This window comes from Acartia tonsa, chromosome 1 (assembly GCF_053477335.1).
Source record: "Acartia tonsa isolate MP-2025a chromosome 1, ASM5347733v1, whole genome shotgun sequence".
Lineage (NCBI taxonomy): Eukaryota > Metazoa > Arthropoda > Copepoda > Calanoida > Acartiidae > Acartia > Acartia tonsa.
The window spans coordinates 61,103,648-61,124,841 of NC_137260.1; the positions used below are offsets into that span (position 1 = coordinate 61,103,648).

The 21,194-nt window shown below is 31.0% G+C and overlaps 1 protein-coding gene across 1 annotated transcript; it reads right to left on the reverse strand.

Annotated features, from left to right (window-relative positions):
* Positions 1-1,880: 1,880 nt before the first annotated feature.
* LOC145328319 (uncharacterized) lies at positions 1,881-20,285 on the reverse strand. The gene is made up of 10 exons (XM_080171952.1): positions 20,206-20,285; positions 19,854-19,922; positions 14,814-14,931; positions 13,642-13,695; positions 10,329-10,402; positions 9,126-9,203; positions 6,284-6,350; positions 5,551-5,598; positions 2,363-2,448; positions 1,881-2,019 (listed from the first exon to the last, which is right to left on the reverse strand). The coding sequence occupies exons 3-10, from the start codon at positions 14,820-14,822 to the stop codon at positions 1,881-1,883; spliced, it is 555 nt and encodes a 184-aa protein (XP_080028078.1). The 5' UTR covers positions 14,823-14,931; positions 19,854-19,922; positions 20,206-20,285.
* Between the last annotated feature and the right edge of the window lie 909 nt (positions 20,286-21,194).

The following is a 21,194-nucleotide window of genomic DNA, read 5'->3' on the forward strand; positions in this document are numbered from 1 at the left end:
CGATTTTTGTCCGTCACAATTTTTTTAGTATTATAACAACTCTAACTTTGGCAAGGACAGTAATCCTTTTCCATTTCGAAAAGGCATCCGTTCTCATGAAAACTAATCTTGTATTTCTTATACCGTCCCATGTTTTTAACACATTTTTAAAACATTATATTATATAAATTTTACTATAGCATTAAGTATAAAAGAATTAAGGTTACAATATTCATATATTTCACAATATTTGACAGTTCCATTTATTTAGACTGGTAGGATCCAGGTTTTATATGATCAAGTACAACTTTTAGTTTTCATTTTACTATGTAAAATATATATGGCAGGGATTCGGAGCCGCCATATTTTGCCGGAGCCTATATTACAGAGCGGCTCCGTGGATAGCTAAAAAAATACCTGGACAAAAAAATTTATACCTTGATTAATTATACTTAATGTTTAAATTTTATAATTTGGAAACCCATTTAAGTTTTTCAATCCATTTTTCTCAAAAATTGAACTTTTAAAACCTTCAAAAGTCAAAAATAGACTTGGAAAAAAAATTTGTTGACTTTTTCTTGTTTTTAGGTCGGAGCCGGAGCCGCCTCTGAAAATCAAACGGCTTCGCATCTCTAGATTATATGGCAGTTCCATTATATAATTTTTAAAAGTACAATTTAAAAACAACAACATCTAATACATAACTTATTTATATGGAAACGTCATATAATCATTATAAACCACAAGATTTAACATTTTGACATGTTAGATGAAGTTTTGTTAATATTTTACTTGTCTGGGTTTATAATAGAAATTTTAAACTTGTTAGGTAAATTATTTTATTCTAAGCTACATAAATTGATAGAAGCCTATTGGGGTATAGACCCTTTCGTGGCAACGCCTCTTAATAGGGGTTTTGTCGTAATTTCACAGTAGCTTTTGATAGGTTAGATTATTAGGTGATTTCCCCGCAGGGTGAGAACCCCTCGCAGGAGCAAGAAATAGGAGAAAAGCTACTGTTAGAACACGACGAAACACCCCTTAAGAGGCGTTGCCACGAAAGGTACTATACCCGTCTATTGAAATATTGTGAAAATCGGTCCAAATTCTAAACTAAGGTTCTCCACGTCGGAACAGCAAGCTTCGGTAAATTATCTAAAAATTATTTATTCACATTTATTTTCAAGCATTATGAATTGTCCTTATATAAAAGTAACAGGATGTATGTCCTTTTCTAGCGATTGATCACGCTAATCGCTAAACCGATATGGGTCTCCTTTATGTTGAAGCTTCCTGTAGGTTTGGACATAAATTCATAAATATTATAATAGGGGATTCTCCACCCTCCCAAGAGAAAAAACGCCCAAAACTGAAATTTATGCGGAGGTTCAAATTCAACCCTTATCCTTAAGTGCACTAGAGGCCTCTATGGGGTGAGCCACTGGTCCTTTTATAAAAGTAATAGGAAGTCTGTCTGTGTTTACTGAAGGTTCTCTCATACCTCAAAAACCTTTTTAACCCGTAGTTAACGCAGACAAAATATCCAAAGAACGTGTCCTAACTTTTGTGATTTAAAAAAAATAGCTAGTCGTTGCTTTTAGTAAGTAGATGGAAAACGATCCATTGAATTAAGATATGCAATCGTTTTTTTTTGTAAACCTCAGGTATTTTTGAAGTAATTTAAGTTTTTTTTTAATTAAGTTGGTTTTAAGGTACTAAAACTCTACAAAAAAAAGAAGAAAATTGCCATTTTAAACAAAAATAGTAAGATCTTTAATTTGACCCCTTACTTTTTAAATTTTGTTGAGTAATTATTGAAAACTATTTTGTTAAACCCTGTTGAATCAAAACTTTGAACTTTTAGAGCTCGTTACGAATGGGCTAAAATAAAATCATAAAAGTTAGATGTTCTTTTGAAGAAAAGACTGCTTAAAAGAAATTGTGAATAATTTTCCTAAATGATAGATATCAGCTGAGTCAATAGATCTTCTTCTAGTTCTCTCCTTGTCTGGACTTGGATACATCAAGTTTATTCTCTCCCTAATAGCAAATCAAAAATTAGGTCAAGTAAATTAAACATGTCTATGGATAAAATAGGTACCTAGCTATTGATGGTTTAAGAGGTAGTTTACACAAAGTGCCGGTTGAGTTTTTCCACTTATGCATAACCTCTGCGGGGCTTATATCTGTGTTGCCCTAACCCTGTAGGGCTTTTCTGTTCCCAATATGACCTAACCGGACATAAAGTTATTTACAAATAATTTATATATAATAAATTTTTCGATTGAGTCTTCGGATGGATTTAGGATATTTTTTGGCTTCCACAGCCCTTTTTCAATAGAACAAATCTTTTTTTTTCAGTTGGTCAAAATGGAAATAGTACCTGTTAGCTCTGCATTTTTCTTCAACAGATTTTGTATTTCTCATTATGGAATCAAATTCTCTTCGAGCAATCACCGGTCGTGTTATCTACAACACAATGAAAACAGAAAGAAAAATGTTTAAAAATCACGAAACCTAAGATTTTGTACCAATAGATAAAATATTTATTTCTTTTTCCTAAAGGTTAAAAACTGAATTTGCTAATGTTTGACATTATGGTTAAAATGTCATAACCTAGATATTATTTTAATTAAAGATCATCGAATTCTATTTAGATTTTAGTTTCTAAAGTTTATTGATTATGATACGAAGGGGCTATGTATTCAAAAGGAGGGACGGGCTAGAAAAATAGCTTAAAACCATCCTAAGAACTAAATCTGAAAATAGCCTAAAACCATCAAATGGCCTATGTGGAGAACTCACATAGTTCATAATTCAGCATATTAAACAGTAACAAGCCCTTTTTCACTTCACAGGGGAAGCATAGTTTGTCAGTGTTTGAAATATAAAAAAGATAACATTAAGAATGCAACTAGAGGCCTCTAGGGGCGTAACCGCTAGTATTTTACATAGCCCCTCTTATACGCCCTTGATTCGAGAATAATAAATAAGTATACACAAACATGAAACAAATAAAGTAAACTTCATAACAACTGTCCCTAATCCATATTTTAATTATATTATATATAACATTTCTTTTGATTCCCGGTAGACAGACAAAAATGAGAGAAAAAAACAGTTGTATAATCTATAGTCCTGTGTCAACTAAGTTGACAGTATACCAAAGAGTAAAATACATCTTCTATAATACAAAGTAGCTTTTGTTTTTTTTGCAGAACATTTCCTTGGTGTCTTTTTTTTGCTGAAGATTTCCCTGGTCCTTTTACGAATTTCGCCTTAATTTTTCTTGATCACTTCTTGGGGCAAAGCCCCTAGAGGCTAGGGGCAAAGCCGCTAGTATAATATAAAGTAGTAAGATTTTTACATATTTAAAGTTCTCGAAAATGCTGGTCCAAATTGATTGAACTTTTCATAAATGTCTTGGGGTGGTTTTAGGGTAAAAGACACCTTATTATATAAAGTAGTAAGGTTTTTATTTGTTTGAGGATATCTAAAAATGCTGTTCCAAATTGTTTGTACTTTGGGGTGGTTGGACGGATCTCACGCCCTAGAGTAAAGGCAAAGCAACCAGCTATCTCTAAGAGTTAATTTGTTTGTCATTTAAGATCCCTCTAGCAAATGAACCGAGAGAACTATTTGTTTTTTTGGGAAGGTTCACATAGGTCCCGGGATAGTTTAAGGCTTTTTTTAAAAATTATATCTTGGGATAGTTTTAGGATATAATTCTGCATCCTCCCTCCCAACATAAATTCAAAGCCACTAGTAAATCATGCAGAGTTTAAACGACACATTACAAAGAGGATCATTTTTTCACGTAATTCCGCAATGTTGGGTGTTGGGTTGTAGTCAAATGCTCTTATTAAGTCAAAGTGTTCTTAATTATAACCAAATATATTTTTTGAAAAGGTCCATAATTAAGTACAGCTTGACTTAATAAGAGCATTTGACTACACTGTAAAAAATAATTTTTTCATTTAGTATCAATTGATACGCTGGGGTTGTATTAGACCTGGACCTGTAAGTGTGCTGTATTAACAAAATGAATATATAACACCTTGTAGTACTATATACCGTAATAACTACAGAGATATTACGTTTTTAGTATCAATTTTTACCCTATAGAGTAACAAAAATTACGAACCAGAGTATTAAAAACTTCCTTCTAGAGTATTGAATTGTATTCCATAGAGAGTATTAGATAATACTATAAAATGCACATTCTTTATTTAGTAATACATATTACTCCATAGAACACTAAGTAATACTCAATAAAGTATTGGAATCTTCCTTATATCGTAATAAGGTTTTTTTGCTAGAACGTATGGGATGATGCTATACAGTATGAAATGAATATATAGTATTATCTGATGCTAAAATTTTTTTATTTTTAACAGTGTATAACAAAACACCCAACTTTACGGAATTATGCGAAAAAATGATTATCTTAATACTCAATTGTCTCATTTGTTTTGTAAAAATAAGTTAATAGAAGTTAATTAAACTTAATTAGTCCAAACCAAACCCATCATTTTGTCAATAATAGGCAGAAACATGTTTTTGAAGTATTTACAAATTAACCTTAATTAAAGGTATATATTATTCATCTTAAAATTTTAAATCTCAAAAGGTTCACGTGAGTCAAATTTGAAGTTTTCAAGTGTCTACTTGAAAACTCAATATGAAAGATACAAATATTTATATCATTAAATAACCAAGAAAATAAAAATTAGTTATATAAGTTATAATATCCTATTACTTAAACTAATCAATGTTAAATTCGTTTTCTTTCTAGTTAAATAGTTTATATTGCCAGCGGCTTTGTGAACGTTATTTGATGTTACTTCTATGGCTTGTACTGAATTCAACTGCGATCTTTTATGTGTTCGTGTTATCGAATATTTTAACAAGTTAAAATATTCGATAACTGATTTCTGTGAAGGTTACTGAAATTTTATATTTGATATAAAGAAAAGAGTTGATACATTTATTCACTTTTTTCGTTCTCATAAAAATACTTTTTCGTTTTTTAGTTTTGGGGTTTATTTTAATCAAATAAAAGTCGAAATATCGAAAAGTCGAATTTTGCGTGAAAATGTTTAAAACTCTATTTGTAAAATAATGAAGAAAAAAATTACGACATTGAAAAATTGTATATTTCCTAAATTTTTTCCCTATTCCTTAGTTAATTCTTAATAATTTTCTTTATTTGGGTCACAAAAAAAATAAGTACTGCATTTGAAATTTTAAAATAGAATATAATTTTAATGCCTGACATTTGCTTTGGTTAACAAAATTTTGGTTCTTTCACACAAAATACTTTGTTAATCACTAACCCCCCTTCCCCCATCTTAGTTTTAAAAAATAGTACTTTTTTGGTTTGTTTGTTTATTACTTTAAGTGAGGTTATATAGTCCTCCTAACCTCCGCATGGTTAGGGCCCCACTCAGAGGTTAGTCAAAGGAAAAATAAACTACCCCATTCTCCCTTTTTTAAAATTAATTTCATAAATAATTAGGAGGGTTGTTAGTGCTTAAAAGGTACTTTGTCTGAAAAAATCAAATAGTTTACCTTTTCTATTTCTTCCCTTCTTCGTTCTTCTCGTTTTACTTGTTCATCCTAACAATTATGAAAATATTAGGGTTGGCAATCCGAATCCGGAATCCGTCCAAATTTTGGACAGTTTTTGAATCCGAATCCGCAATCCCTTATTTTAATAGCGGATTCGGGTTGTTAATTATTAGTCTAAAATTAGCGTCTTGAGTATTTTTTATCCAAATATAATTTAATTTTTAGCAAAGTTAGATTAGGTTGAAAAAGGATTTAATCGTATAATTTTAATGCATCTGAGGAAAACCCTACTATATACTGTAATAGTGGCATTTAAATGTTTTTCTTTTTATTACAAATATGTCTATGTTGCGTTCAAGTCTCTACATAAAATCTAGATTATTTTTAAAAATTTCGATTTTTTGTGATTTCTCCTGGGAGGGTGGTGGTACACTCCCTCAAAATAGTTATAAACCTTCTCGGGACCTATTAGATGCTATTTGGTTAAGGAGAACCCGATCGGTTCAGCTGTTAGCGAGATCCTTCGGAAAAAACATACAAACACACAAACATCCTGTTACTTTATTATAAGGATAACTAACAAAATCCTTTAGGAAAGTTAAAAGTATATAATTTTAAGACATTACTAACTATTTGGGTTTCTCCATTTGAACATATAAAATGTGTCCCAAGACGTTAATACCCAGGAAGGAAAAATGCCATTGCTAGATTACGTTGGTTGAATTAAAAATACCTGCTTTGCCTTTAATTTTGATTGTAGCCTTTCCATGTCTTTCTCGTGGTATTGAGCCAATAAAAACCTAAGAGTTAGAAATTAAGAAATTTTTCAGTTTTTAAATAACTTCCAACACTTGTTTTCGTGTTATGAGGTGAAGCATTAGGTATTAAAAACAACCAATAAAGTTAATATAGTACCAGATCTAAGAAATAAAATTAGGATCATGGAAAGAAAACGAGTAGAGGGGTTTCGTCGCATACTCTCAGTAGCTTTTGATAGGTTATTTTAAGTTATGTTAGTACCGCGCAGGGTTAGGTAATAGGCCCCGCAGTGGCCAGACATAGGCGAAACCCGCTACTTCTTTTTATTTCCATGATCCAAAAATTGTAATAAAAGTATAATGTCTAAAGCAGCTATACATTTTTATTTTTTGGTGAATATTTTTAACGTAAGTTAGAAATAGTGTAAGTTTGAACTTAACAAAGCATTTGATGCATTTAGAAAACTCATTTTGTTTCTTTATTAATTGGCTTTTGTTTTAAATGATTCAAGTATATTATTGTATCACCCCACATCACAGCAAGTTATATCAAATTTCTCCAAATATATTTTTGAGATTTAAAACTTGGTAAAATGAAAATCTAATTTTGAAAGGTCTCCGATTACACAGCAAATTTTACCTCTCACATCACTCAACATTATTATATTTTCCAAGATTTTCTTTAATTATATTCTTTTTAAAAGCGAAGCTTTTCTATGTTTAGGGTCCGTCCGAAACAGAACGGTTAGCTCTTTTTCTCAATATGGCCATGTTAGAAAGCGTAGCAACTCTATAATCGTTACCAGACTGTCCGTACGTCCATTTAAAACATTGATTTTTTAATCATTTTGACAACAAATTTTTATGTGATATAATTATCCTATTCATCTGATATTTAGAATACAGATTCATATTTCAATAAGGTTTTTCAGTTAAGCATCTCTTTAATCAAGTCCGAAAAATGTAAGTATGTCCTTAAACAGTATTCTTTAATCAAACATTTTTGCAACAAATTTACTTACAATTTTGTTTAAATTTATACGCATATTTGTTTATATTAGGTATCCCAAGGTTTGTATTATAGTTAGGTTAGCCACAAGCAGTAGTTTGAACCACTCTGCATGGGCTAGGATAAAAATTCAAAAAGTTTCTAAAAGAGAAATAGAATAAAAAATATAATTCATTGATTTACTTGATTAAAATGCACTATATTTTCAAACAATTAATTCATATTCAATTAACTAGCAATTTTAATTTGTTTCACATTTTAATTGAAATGTTTAATGTGGCGTATTAATTTTATTGTTAATTCAAAAGAATGGGTATAATAGAAAAGTTTCTTTAATCTTATAATGTAAACTGCTAAGTAAGAACATACTATTAGGAATTCATATAGGAAAAATACAAAAATACATTTGGTAATAACCCAACACTTTGTAAGTGTGCGATTTCAAACTGCATTTTAAGAAGAAAATTTTCAATAAAAAACGTTGACGCGGGCAAGGACGCCCATGGGGGTAGAGGAAAAAAGGGGTTTTTAACCCCTTCCTATACGATTTTTTTTGTTAAGGGTAGGGGGGGGGGGGTAAACAGTAAACACCCCCAAAAGTTTCAAACACTTCGAGCGATGATTTACATTTTTCTGTAGCGTAGGATCTCGTAACCGCTGAACCTATATGTTTCTCCTTTACAGTAAAGGTCCTGAGATTGTTTTAGGCTATTTAACTTTTATAAATAAGTCTGGGTATGGCTTTAGGCTATTTCCCTTCCACATCACTTCTAACAAAGAGCCTTGAGATCATAGATGCTAGGAGCAGCCGCTAGTGTTCTATACGATAAGTTACCTTCTAAAATATTGGATCATATATAACCTATCTTATATAATTGTTATAAAATCTGGGAAAGAATTCATATTAAGTTTCTATCTCTTCAGTATTACGCAACTCAATCAACAACTTCAAAAAGTTTTCTGATTAATATTTTTAACAAGGATGACAACATACATAAAAGCGAAGCTCTGAAGAGCGTGTACTCTTACAACATTCAGAGATAGGACAATGATAGATCTGAAACGGTAGGACAAACGAACATTAACGCTTGTAGAGTGTCAGAACATTGTGCTTTGTTATCCTATGAATTGGTATTTAAAAAATCAGATCAATCGGATAATTTTATCTGAAAAAAAATTGTTGTTAAAAAAGTTAAAAATCAACATAATTAAAATGGACGTACGGACATTTTGGTAACGATTATAGAGTTGCTGCGCTTTCTAAATCGTACCTAACTACTACAGTAATCACCATGCTAAGTTTGAAATCGATAGGACAATTATCACATGCCTAAATTAACGAATAAAGCTATCTGTTCCAGACGTACGGACGAACCGACCCTAATTATAGAAAAGCTACGCTTTTAAAAACACAGATGAAGTGGATAATTATATTACATAAAAATAATTGACGAAAAGGTTAAAATAAAGCTATCCGTTCCAGACGTACGGATGAACCGACCCTAATTATAGAAAAGCTACGCTTTTAAAAACACAGATGAAGTGGATAATTATATTACATAAAAATAATTGACGAAAAGGTTAAAAATCAACACGTTTTAAATTGGCGTACGGACATTCTGTTAACGTTTAAGAGTTGCTACGCTTCTTAAATCGTACCTAATTACTAAATGAATCACCATGCTAAGTTGAAATCAAAAGTACAATTTTAGCATGCCTAAATTTACACAAAAAAGCTATCCATTCCGGACGGACCTTGCCTAAATATAGAAAAATATTGATTTTAAAAATATGATTGCATTCATTACCTGTTCATTTCTCTTTTTTGTTTGATCTCCATTTCTTTAATCATCTTGTTCTCATACTCCCGCTCCCTTTCTTCTCTCCTGAAACAATATTCTGATAATTAGCACTTTCTGGATAGATTTCGATTTTGAGTAACTTTACAGTGCAGTGTATCAAAAATCAGCATGAAAATGGGGGATTATCCATCTCTTTTTAAGGGGTTTTCTTTCTCACTTCTCCTCTCATCTCCCTCATTTTTATGACGTCACATAACTTGTTTTTGGGACACTTTGTAAAGTTAACCATTTTGATTTTAAAAATTTTCAGGCAAGTTTAGTTTTGGTTCTGAATTCAAGAAAATTTGTAATAACTTTATATATGTACTAGCGGATTCGCCCCTAACATCTATGGGCTCTATATTCGTAGGGGTATGGAAGGGCAGAAGCCCGACTTATGTATAAAAATGAAATAGCCTTAATCCATCTCAGGGCCTATACGAGCTTCCCTCTTAAGGAGAACTATATCGGCTGAGTAGTTAGCGAGATCCATCGCTACAAACAAAAAAGCTTAGTACTTTATATTATAGGATAATTTTGTTTATGGAAATTTGTATTCTGCTTATTAAGTTTTAACACTTTACAAGTGTAAATATTAGTTTGTCCTACCGTATAATTTAAAGGTTTACATGTATAATGTCATCCTTGTTAACATTTAATTTGAAATCTAATAGAACATTTTAGCCAACCCGACACATTAGTGTTTAATGTTGTACATAATTAGAGGTTGGAAAATTAATATTGCCTTGTCTAGAACGTTTAATTAAACCAGGACAAATAACATTCATAATTTGTATAGCATATATTGTTTTATTAACTTTACATATGTTGTTTTAATTTAATTTTTTAACAACAAATTTTATCAGATAAAATTATCCGATTGATCTGATTTTTTTAATACTGATTCTAAGAACAATAAAGTATAATGTTAAAGGCAAAGCATCTCTTTAATCAAGTCCTAAAAACGTAAATATATCCTATGCATTGTCCTGTTTTTAAGCAGTTTTTGAACAAATTTACTTACAATTTTGCTTCGACTGTTGTACATTTATATTCTGATTATTCGTTCTGACACTCTACAAATGTTAATGTTCGTTTGTCCCACCGTTTCAGAGCTTCGCTTTTATGGATGTTGTCATCCTTGTTTTTACCAAAAAATATTCATTTTACCTTCTTCTATCTCTCTCCTTCAAAAGTTCCTTTATTTCTCTGTTTCTTCTTTCCATACGCTCCTCGATTTTTGCCTAGAATCATAAACATTTAAAGTTTAACAAGGCGTTTAATAGTCGTGTTACTTCGACGAATATGTTAAATAGTACCTATCAATTACTACTTACGGGTTAAGCTGCTGTCCATGACTCTAAGATCAGGTGTAACAACCCAGCAGGATAACTAAGGGGAGCCAATTTTCTCCTTTTCTGATATTAAGGTATGGTAACACCCATCATACAACCATCTATTTGATTGCACTATCTTTTCCGGGATGTCTTAACTGTGCAATATAAGAAATTGAGCCTATTTTGGGCCAAGGCATTCCCCTAATTATTAATGTCGCGCACCTGATACAGCAGCAGTAGGAACTATATTTAACGTCTTTAGTTATGACGCAGTGTTGAGATTTTAACCTATCACCTCTTAATTGGTAATTAGAGTTTCAGAAATGAATATTTTTTAAATGTATAAATAGGATATTAGACTATGTATTGTTAAATTTTCTCTGTAGAATTTGAGTTATGTAAAATATTAAAATATTACAAAAGCCCTTCAATTCCATAACAACATTAAAACAATTGAGTATATTCATGCTAGCTCAATACAATACAATTTGAAGGTAGCAACAGAAGCCTTTTAATCCTTCCAATTTGAGAGCATTACTTCCAGGGCTCGGCAGCCGCGCTCAGCCGCCACGCATAAGCCTCAAGTTTAAACTCGTTTGTGTGCAAAAAACATGAAATTCTGAAAAAATGGATTGTCTGTTTAGGAATAGGTTAAGACATCCAGCTGAATTTTGAAGTTATAAAATGAGGATTTCACTGAGGCTTACAAGCGACTTGCCGAGCCCTGATTCTCATACCACTAACTCAATCAAACATATACATGCAGGGATTTAGGGATTAGTAACTGAAGAATCCAATGGGATAAAATTCGTCCCTAAGGGTCACATTTACTGAAAGAAAATTATTTTGTGAATTGGTATTTATTTATACTTGTAGATGAAAAAGTTTTTTTTTTTGGCTTTTTAGCTGTTGTAAAATGTTTATTAATTTTAGACTAGACAAATACACTTTACCCTTTTTACAATCATACTGTAAATTAAATAAAATGGGACAGTAATAGACATTTGTAAACTAATTGTTTTTGTTTTATCTATGTATTATTTCACTTTGTATAAACGGAGAAGTAGTTTGTGCTTGTATTGCGTAAAATCCGTGAGTAAGCTTCAGTCAAAAGCGATTATTAAGTCTAAGTTTTCTTAATATTGACAAAACGCAAAGTATAACTCAACGCATATTTAATAACAATTAGACTTAATAATCGTTTTCGAATAAATCTAACTTACTACTTCTCCCTTTATAAAGTAAGACTAAAGAATTAGATTTACAATTTTAGTAGGTTAGAAAACCGAAAAATATTCAAATATGATTATAGAATAATTTATACTTCTTAAGTAATTTCTACTTGGCTGAACTGAAGACAAGTTGGAATTTTAATATCATCATATCTGAAATATCTCTCAAACTTATAGAAAATGCATAATTTTATATAATTTTGCACGGAGAAGTTAGAAAAGATGGAACATTTTGGGTAAAGTCACTTAAGTCAACGCCTCTTAATTGGCGTTTTGTCGTATTCTCACAGTAAGTTTCGTTAGGTTATTTTAGGTTAGGTTAAGTTAGTTTAGGTGATTGCCCCGCAGAGTTAGAGCCCCCCGCTGTGGCTAGAAATAGGGGAAAAGTATAAGCTAATCTACAATAAAGATTTGAAAATTAATGATGTTTTAAAAAAAATTAATATTGCATGAAAATTAAGATGATTCTCTGTGTTGTAAAGTATTTTACAATTGTAATGACAGTAATTATACTCTTTGTAATTACTCTTAAGTAATTCTCAGCATTTGTGAATGCATGAGGGAAGGTCATAAAAGAGTTGCAGGATTTTGCAGAGTGTAACAGGGATAGGGTAGTAGGACTTGAATTTAATATCCTAAAAAAAACAGATCTATAGATGTATATACATCTACCTCCCTTCATTTTTCAAAGACCTCTTTCGTCTGCTTCTGAATTATTTTCTGCCACTTGGCTGTGTTAATATAAGCGACACAATTGGTTGATTTTCAAAGACCCAATAGAAAGGTTGCACTAGGCGGTTGCGATGGGGAGATACAGTTATTTACCCCCTTCTCCCTCTAGTGTTTTACTCTAATTCCTAAAAGAACAATGCAATGGATTCTAAATAATTAAGTTTTTCTATAATAATCTATGATTTTAATTACTCTCTTAGGGTTTTTCTTTTCCTCCCCTGTAAATTTTTTGAAGAATTCTAAAGACATTTATTAGATTTAATAGTTTGTGTCGACAAAATAGAAATGTTTTATGTTACTTACATAGACATCATTTATTGGTCAGTTTTTTTATCCAGCAGGAAGGGAGGGGATGGATCGCTATTTTAGCCAGCCACAAAGTTTACATTATTAGAGTACATGATAATCTGTTGTAAGATCCAAGTAATAATAAATCTATTGTATTGGATGACATATGTTATCTTATTTTAGAAATATTTTAATATAGCTTTTCTTAAGGTAAGGTTTTAAAGTTTTATAAAATTTAAAATTTATGCTTCCAAAGTGTTAAGATTTTATACTTTTTAATCAAGAAAATTTTATTTATACATCACTATGCTATCTCTGTATCCCTGATTATATATTTGGCACAACTTTTACCAGTAACACTTGGCAAAAATGATATCAAACAAACAAGAAATATAAAGAATATTTGCAGTAGGGAAGATAATCTAAAGCAGTTTGAGTCTTTCTTACAGTGATTATTGGTATGTCCTTTTTTAATATTAACCACTGTGAAATGAGCGTTAAAAGTACCAGAAGCTCTATGAATGTATATTAAACATGATAAGGACAAGCCAAATATTTCATTGTTCTGTATCTGTCTGGTTTCTTTATTTTTCTTAGAACACAAATATGTTTTGTATGAATTTACATATATACATAGAAAACATGTTATAATGTTATATCGTTTTTTTGCATCTTATTGATTATTTGATAACTTTTTCTTTTTTCTTCCCCTGACACTGTTGTGATTTGCTGAATATTTTACTTATGATATTAAACTGCTTCGCTACAATTGGATGTAATCGTCCCCTGTTAGTTCTACCATTTTCTATTTTTTATCTTAGTTACTATTTTGTTTTCACAATTATTGAGAAATAGAGTTGTTATAATGTAGTTACGGTACTGATAATATCTCACCTTCTTCTCTGCGATTCTCAGAAGCTGTTCTGTTTCTGCCAACTCCTTCTTTACCTAGCACAAAAATTGAAACTATTCCAAGAATTCAAGTTGGCATATTTTAAAACTTTTCACCAAGATATTTGATAATCTTTATTAAAAAATGTGAATCTGTTAAAGAATTTTTATCCTGAATAGTTCTGGAATTTTGGAAGAAAAAATTTAATAAAACTTCCAAATTCCAATTTATTTTAATTTTTAAGTGCAATAATCAGAGTGAAGTTTGAAAATAGAGTTGAGCCGGATACTTTTTTGGCCAGCAAATTACCAGATAACCAGAAAGTTTCAATATACGGTATCCGGCCGGATAGTTTCTATATTAACACCTTTCAAATGATAAAGCAAATTTTCTCTACAAATATTAAATGTTGATAAGTTTATCTCGGTATGTCCAACATTTAGGTATATATATGTCCAAAAAAAATATTTTGTTTAAATGAGAGGTAACATGAACAGATTAGGTACACAATAATAAAGAAAATGGTTGCACCACTGCAAGTATATACACTGCAATTGCCCCTTAGTTGCCAGTTTAATATATTTAACAACAGTTATAAGATATGCTTAAAATTAGGTTTTTTAAATAAGGTATTTTAAAATTAGGTATTTTTAAACTTAAGAATTTATAGTTAGGTGTTTATGAAATTAGGCATTCTTAAATTAGGTGTTTTGTCACATTAGGCATTTTCATAATTAGATATTTGTGAATTAGGTGTTTTGTCACATTAGACATTTGTAAAATTAGGCATTTTTAAATTAGGTATTTTGTCCCAACTTCTTGTATTTGAACATCAGAAATATCAAAATAGAGATAGTAAAGCAAATGAGATGTAAAAGCTTATTTATCAAACCTGTTATTAATATTAGCTATTTACCCACACAGGGGTGTGTAGATTCTGCATGGGATCCCCTGCTGATATGGGGGGGAATGGTAAATAAAAATGAAAAAAAATAAAGAGTAAATTGAGCTATATTTGTAATGTATTTAATAAAGAAAGAAACTTTAATTAACTTAATTTCATTTTTCCCCTCTGCTTGAAGAAAAAACTAGGGGGGGGGGGGGAGGGTAGGAATATTTTTAGCCAGGGAAAAAATTAATCTTTTGCAGAAAATACACCCCTGTGTTTGTTTACCTGTTTCATTTTCCTCCATTCCTCCAGTTTTTTGAGCCTGTCCTTGTTATTGTTAACCCAATCACTGGACCTGGACCTGCATCTGGCTGTTTTCACCGGACTGTTTGGCTCACTTGCACTGAAAAGGTACATATGTTTATAGTCTTTATAAGCCTAGGTCAGTAATTATATATTTTTTAAATCAGTAGGCCACAACCAAAGATAGTTTTGGAAAACTAAGAAAGTACCTCAATGACGTCATAAAAAAAGGAGGAGAGGGAAAGTAAACCCCTCTTAAAGATATGAATAATCCCTCGTTTTTATGACGTAACATGCTGATTTTTGAGGGACTTTCTTCCTCTTCTTGATAAGAATACAGACAAAGAGATTAAAAGATTTTAAGAGCATTTGTTAAAATACAGAATAGATTTATTGGAGAAAAAATCATAATACTTTTGTCACATATTTTTTTTTAATATTCATATTTTGTATGATGACTGACGGTCAAAGAAATTACTTACTGGATGCTCAGAACTACGGAAAATTTTATTTTAGGAGTCTAGAAAAACATGTTGCATTAGGTCAACATTTAGAATTATAGAGAAGCTTCACTGCCAAAAAAACATTGGTAATAACATTTTAGACAAAATTAGGGTTATCCGTACAGGACATTTCTTTATAGATATGTAATTTCTGCATATTTGAAATTAATTGTATAGCTGACTGTCAAATAAAATGTGAATTCTAAGTTTTGCTAAGGAAAAGTTGAAACAAATACTTTAGAAAAGGGTAGCAACTTTATATTTCACCATCTAGTATTCACAAACTTTAAGTTTCACTATGTAGCTAAAACTTGCATATAAAGTATTGAAACTTTCAGTTGTCTATCTGATGTATTTTAAAACAGGAAAATGTATCAATATTATTTGTAAACATAGGTTGATAGAAATATGAATACACAAGTTGAATACAGATTTTACTTATATCTATTGGAAAAAAGTACATTGGTAAAAATAAAGTTTGAATCTTTATAAGCTTACTAGTTGCTGTGCCTCTAGAATCTTGGGGATCTGTATGCAAATATATATAGATTTGGTATAAATATAGCCTAAAACTAAGTGAAGATTCCCCCAAAGGGAAAACTTAATCGGTTCAGTAGTTATTGATATCTTAAGCTTCAGACAAAAAAAAATAGGAAAGTAAAACAATGATTCTAATAAAAATCACTAGTGTAAAAATCATACATATAATACTGTTGATAAGATGAATATATAACTTTATTAAAGAATGACTTTTTAAAAAGTTTCCCAACATTTCTTTAAAAACAAAGACCAATTTTCATACTTGGATTAATACCACCCTCCTCCCCTTTTGGTAATTTTATTTTTTTGGGGGGAAAGCACCCTCAAAAAAACTTGCTAAGATATAGATATTTCCAGTATGACTTCGAAACCGATTAATATCCGCTGGATTAGAACCGGTTCTAAGCCATACTAAATCATCATGTATCGTATTAATTATATCCAGTTTGCTACGAAAATAAAAATATACAATCAAAATATCAGAATTAGTTTTGTTAGCCCTAGCCTTGGCATCTCGTGGCTAACAAAACAAAGTTTTAATCTTATAATTGTACATTTTTCTATCAGCGAAAAGCTGTTTATAATATGATGCAATAAATAACTATTATCCTTCTTTCTATATTCTCTATCCCCTCTTTCCCCTATTTATGTAAACTAGACAGAGTAATATGTGAACCACTTACAAATAAATGGATTGTTCCAAGTGTTGTCGTAGTGTCGGATACTGAGTTGGCATACAAATGACTAGATTTAAGGAAAAATTAGCATTCAACGCTCACAAAATTGAGAATACTGATCAACAGCTACAGGATTCTTTATTTATTACAAACAGGGGCGTCCAAGCTTTTTTTTTGGGGGGGGGTAATTCGTGTTTGGGGGGGGTAAAATGGCGCGCGAAGGGCGCCGAAATTTTTTTTTACCCCCCCCCCAAAATTTTTACCCCGGGGGTAAAATTTGATTGGGGGGGGTAATTACCCCCCCTAAAGTCTGTTGGGGGGGGGGGGTAAATACTCCCCTTAAATCTGTTGGGGGGGCGGTAATTACCCCCCCCCCAAACTAATTTACCCCGGGGGTAAAATTTTTGGGGGGGGTAATTTAATTATGTAAAAAAAGCACCTACCTAATCTATTAAGTTAATAAGTACTATCCTATAACATAAAGTAGTAAGTAAGGTTTATTTGACTATAGCTTCAGATTTCATTACTTTTAATACTGAGTTCTCCTTTTTAGGAAAGCTTCACATAGATCCCATGACGGTTCCACACTATTATAGGTCAATCCTTTGAGTGGTTTTAGGCTATTTTTCTCCTCCCTTTTTACCCTTTAGAAAACACGAGTTCTTAGATGCTAAGGGCGCCACTACTATTCAAATATATAGTAGTATCTCATTCTTTAGAACATAACAAGGATGACAACATCCATAAGTAGCAAAGCACAAACAATTTAATAAGAAATTAGATATTAGTTGTCAAAAGCATGTATATTAGGAAAAGAATCACGAAAACTTTTCAACATTTGTTTTTAAAATTTCTTAATATTTATATTTCAGTACTATGACTAACAGACTGACGGTCAAAGTAAATTGCATACTGGATGCTATAAACAACGGGAAATTTAATTTTGATATTTCTAACTACAAAAATTTTAAAAAATGGACCATAAACACCAAAGATATGAGGAAAAGTGTGAAAAATATGAAAATAGCCAAAAACCTGCAAAAAGTCAGTCTGACCGCCATTGATGTTTTCTTGAAACGACTGAAAATTTAATTTTGATATCTTTAACTGAAAAACTTTGGAAATCGGGCCATAAACACCAAAGGTATGGAGAAAAATGTGAAAAATACAAAAATAGCCTAAAACCTGCTTAAAGGCAGTCTGACCGTCATAGTTGTTTTCTTGAAACGACAGGAAATTTAATTTTGATACAATAACTGAAAAAATTTTGAAAATCGGACCATAAACACCAAAGATATGGAGAAAAATGTGAAAAATACAAAAATAGCCTAAAACCTGCTAAAAAGCGGCCTGACCGCCATTGATGTTTTATAGTTAATTGTGCTCCTTAATAATGGGAATGTTGTCAAAAAAATTCAGCCTTTTATCTTTTATAGGAGCCGAGAAAATCACGTTTCCCCCAAACTAAGACGGACAGACGGACATTAAAGAACATTTATTTTGGGGGGGGTAATTACCCCCCCCAAAATCGTTGGGGGTGCCTACGGCACCCCCAAGGTAGGGGTAATTTTATTTTGGGGGGGGGTATTGTTCAAAAAATTTTGGGGGTGCCAAATGGCCCATTACCCCCCCCCCCCTTGGACGCCTATGATTACAAAACCAAATTTTTAAAAAATGTGTGTACTTTTCAAACTTTATAGGTTTTATTGGTGTTAAATAAATAAATTAAAATAAAAAATATTTCTTGGACGTTGATTATTTATGATTATCAACCGTACCGACTAGGCCTTCTACTATACACAGTTTTTAAACTTTTTAAAAGCGAAGCTTTTCTATAATTATTAAGATGATTTTACAGTGAATTCAATACAGCTAATAAATGGCTAATACTCAATTTTTAAAGTTATTTCTTTACTTTGACTCTGTTAATAGGAAGATTTGCCATGTAGTTAGAAGAAAGTTCATATAATCTTAACAGACAAGTTTTCAGAAAAAAAAATTTTGTGTTGTTCTTAAATTAGAAGCTTTTGATGGTCATGGACCAATTAAAAGCTTTCATATTTTTTTAAAAAAACTACATGTCCTATAAAAAACATTATACTCTATTGGATATACTTTTGATACAACAATTTTACCAATAAAAGGATATTTTTCTGATGTTTACAACTTTAAGTGGAGACTTTTTAGTAGTGTAAAGCTACTATATAATTCACTTTGTCCGTCTGTCAGTCCGTAACGCTATGGGGTAAACGTGATTTTCTCGGATCCTATTCAAGATAGACAGCTAAAAATTTTAGTGAAGATTCCTATGACTTATGCTCATCCAATATATACATTGTTTTGTCCATCTATCTGCTATTATGAGTGCTAGATCGATTCCAAGATTTTTAAGTTTTCGTGATTTTTTTTACTCCTATTCAAGATACACGACTGCTATTTTTAGGGATTAAATAAGTTCACATTTTACATATCCCCACAAAGTTTTATTGATATTTGCTTATAGGTTGAGGTGCTAGATCGATTCCTAGATTATCACGTTATGAATCTTACAAGGTTTCGTGATTTTTCAGTTTAATGTTATTTTATGAAACTGCTCTATGGTTCATTTTTTCCAGATATCCATCCATGATTTTTGAGCTTCGCTACTTATGGATGTTGTCATCCTTGTTATTTACTATTGCGTGAACAAAAATTGAATACATTAACTACCTATTCATTCATTCTTACTACATCAGCAATACCGTTAAATTAATGTACATCACCAATGATGATACACAAAATTACCCCTTCTTTAAATTAAAATTAGTGGTTGAAACGTTTGGACACTAAACTAGATGAACCAATAGAAATTCAAGTCACAAAGGTTGTCAAACCAACAAATAAGAAAACTATATTAGATGACTTTCGGGACTAGTATAATAAACAGTCCAATGTCCACTCCCTCCCTGGTTTTACTACATTTATACAGTTTCTTTGGAATAACAAGGATACTTTGACCCATTAGTTATGAAGCTTATTGAAAAACTATTTAAAATGAATGCAAACATGGACTGGTTGTAAGTCTTATGCCTTGGAATCACTTGCTTCTAAAAAATGGTTTGCTGCCTTGCCACGTTTTGCTAAAAATATTCAGACAAATATTTCAATAAGACTTGTTGTCTGTAATACATTCCTCTAAAGCTTGATTTTGATTATAAAGGGGGTCTAATAATTTTCACGTTAATGAAATTTCTCAACCTGTGTATCTTACGACCAAACAACTAAAAATAGTTTGTCTAATAAGTAATAACTTCTCAACATACCTTTGAAATCTTTGTCTTTTCAGTTTATTCTGTCGCCAGGAGTCTATCAATTCTTTTTGTTTATCTCGCCTGAAAAAAAAAAAATTATTTTAATACAATTGATTACTTCTTCATTGTATTATCACATATATAATAAATGCATTTAATTTCATTTTAAAATGTTTTAAATTTTGTACAATTTTCAATTTGATAAAAATTTGATTATGAAATTTTTTAATTTGAATTTTAAAATATTTAAAGAAAATAATTTCTGGCATTGTTGAATGCATTTAAGAAGCTTAATTAATGAATCAAAAATTTTAGCAGGACTTGCCGCCGCATTATGTTCGCTTTATCCGCAGCCGCAACTCACCTGAGACAGTATTCTCTGTACCAATCAACATGCTTGGAAACTTCTTCCCTGTCATAACATTTTTTTATAAGCTAGTCTCTACAAATATTGAACTTTTTATATTAAATTAAATGACAACATAATTTGTTAAGGCACCATAATTTCTAGCGTCCTTTTTTAAGATTTATAAAACAGAATTTGAATTTTTTTGTAACATTTTAAATTTCAACAGGATTATTCCTATTTTCAAAAGTATGGCCATTCATAGCTATATAACTAACTTCCAGCTTATATTTAATGATGTAGTCATTTTTATTTTAATTTTATGTAATTTTAAAATAGAGAGAAGAGAGACTTTTAATTACTCACTTAATTTTTTTTATAAATAAGGTCAAAATGAATATTATAATTATTTAATAAAGGTTAATCCAGTGATTTTTAGAATCTTAGTAGAATTGGATTTAAGACATACATTCAAAAAAAAAATTTAATTTGGCTTCAATTGTGGATTATTGACTTACTGGCGGCTAAGGTTACAGATTTAATGGTGGTTCGAATTCCCAGATATAGCCGCTTTATGTTATGCAACTTGGGCTGCAACAATAAATCTCAGCTGCAACTTGATGAAAAAAGGACGGCTTATCATATAGAAACTTCTATAGAGCTCTAAGAGATAGGTGGAGTTTTTTTTTCAATATAAATGTTAGAAGGTAAACACTTTATATCAAGGATCTAAAGGGATAAGACAATGGCCGATGAATTGATATTAAGCCCTAATGATGATGATACACAAAATAACCCCCTTATGTTGATGATAATTAGGGGTACGTTTTGGGGGACAAGTGTTATAAATAGCCATATGTCCCCTCCCACTCTGCTTTTTATTTAAATGAAGATATGAAGACTGGTTTATATACTTAATGTGCAGAAATATGAAATGTGTTGAATAAGTTTAAATATTTTATGCCCATTTTTTGAAAAAAATGTTTTCATATCACTAAAAAAAACAC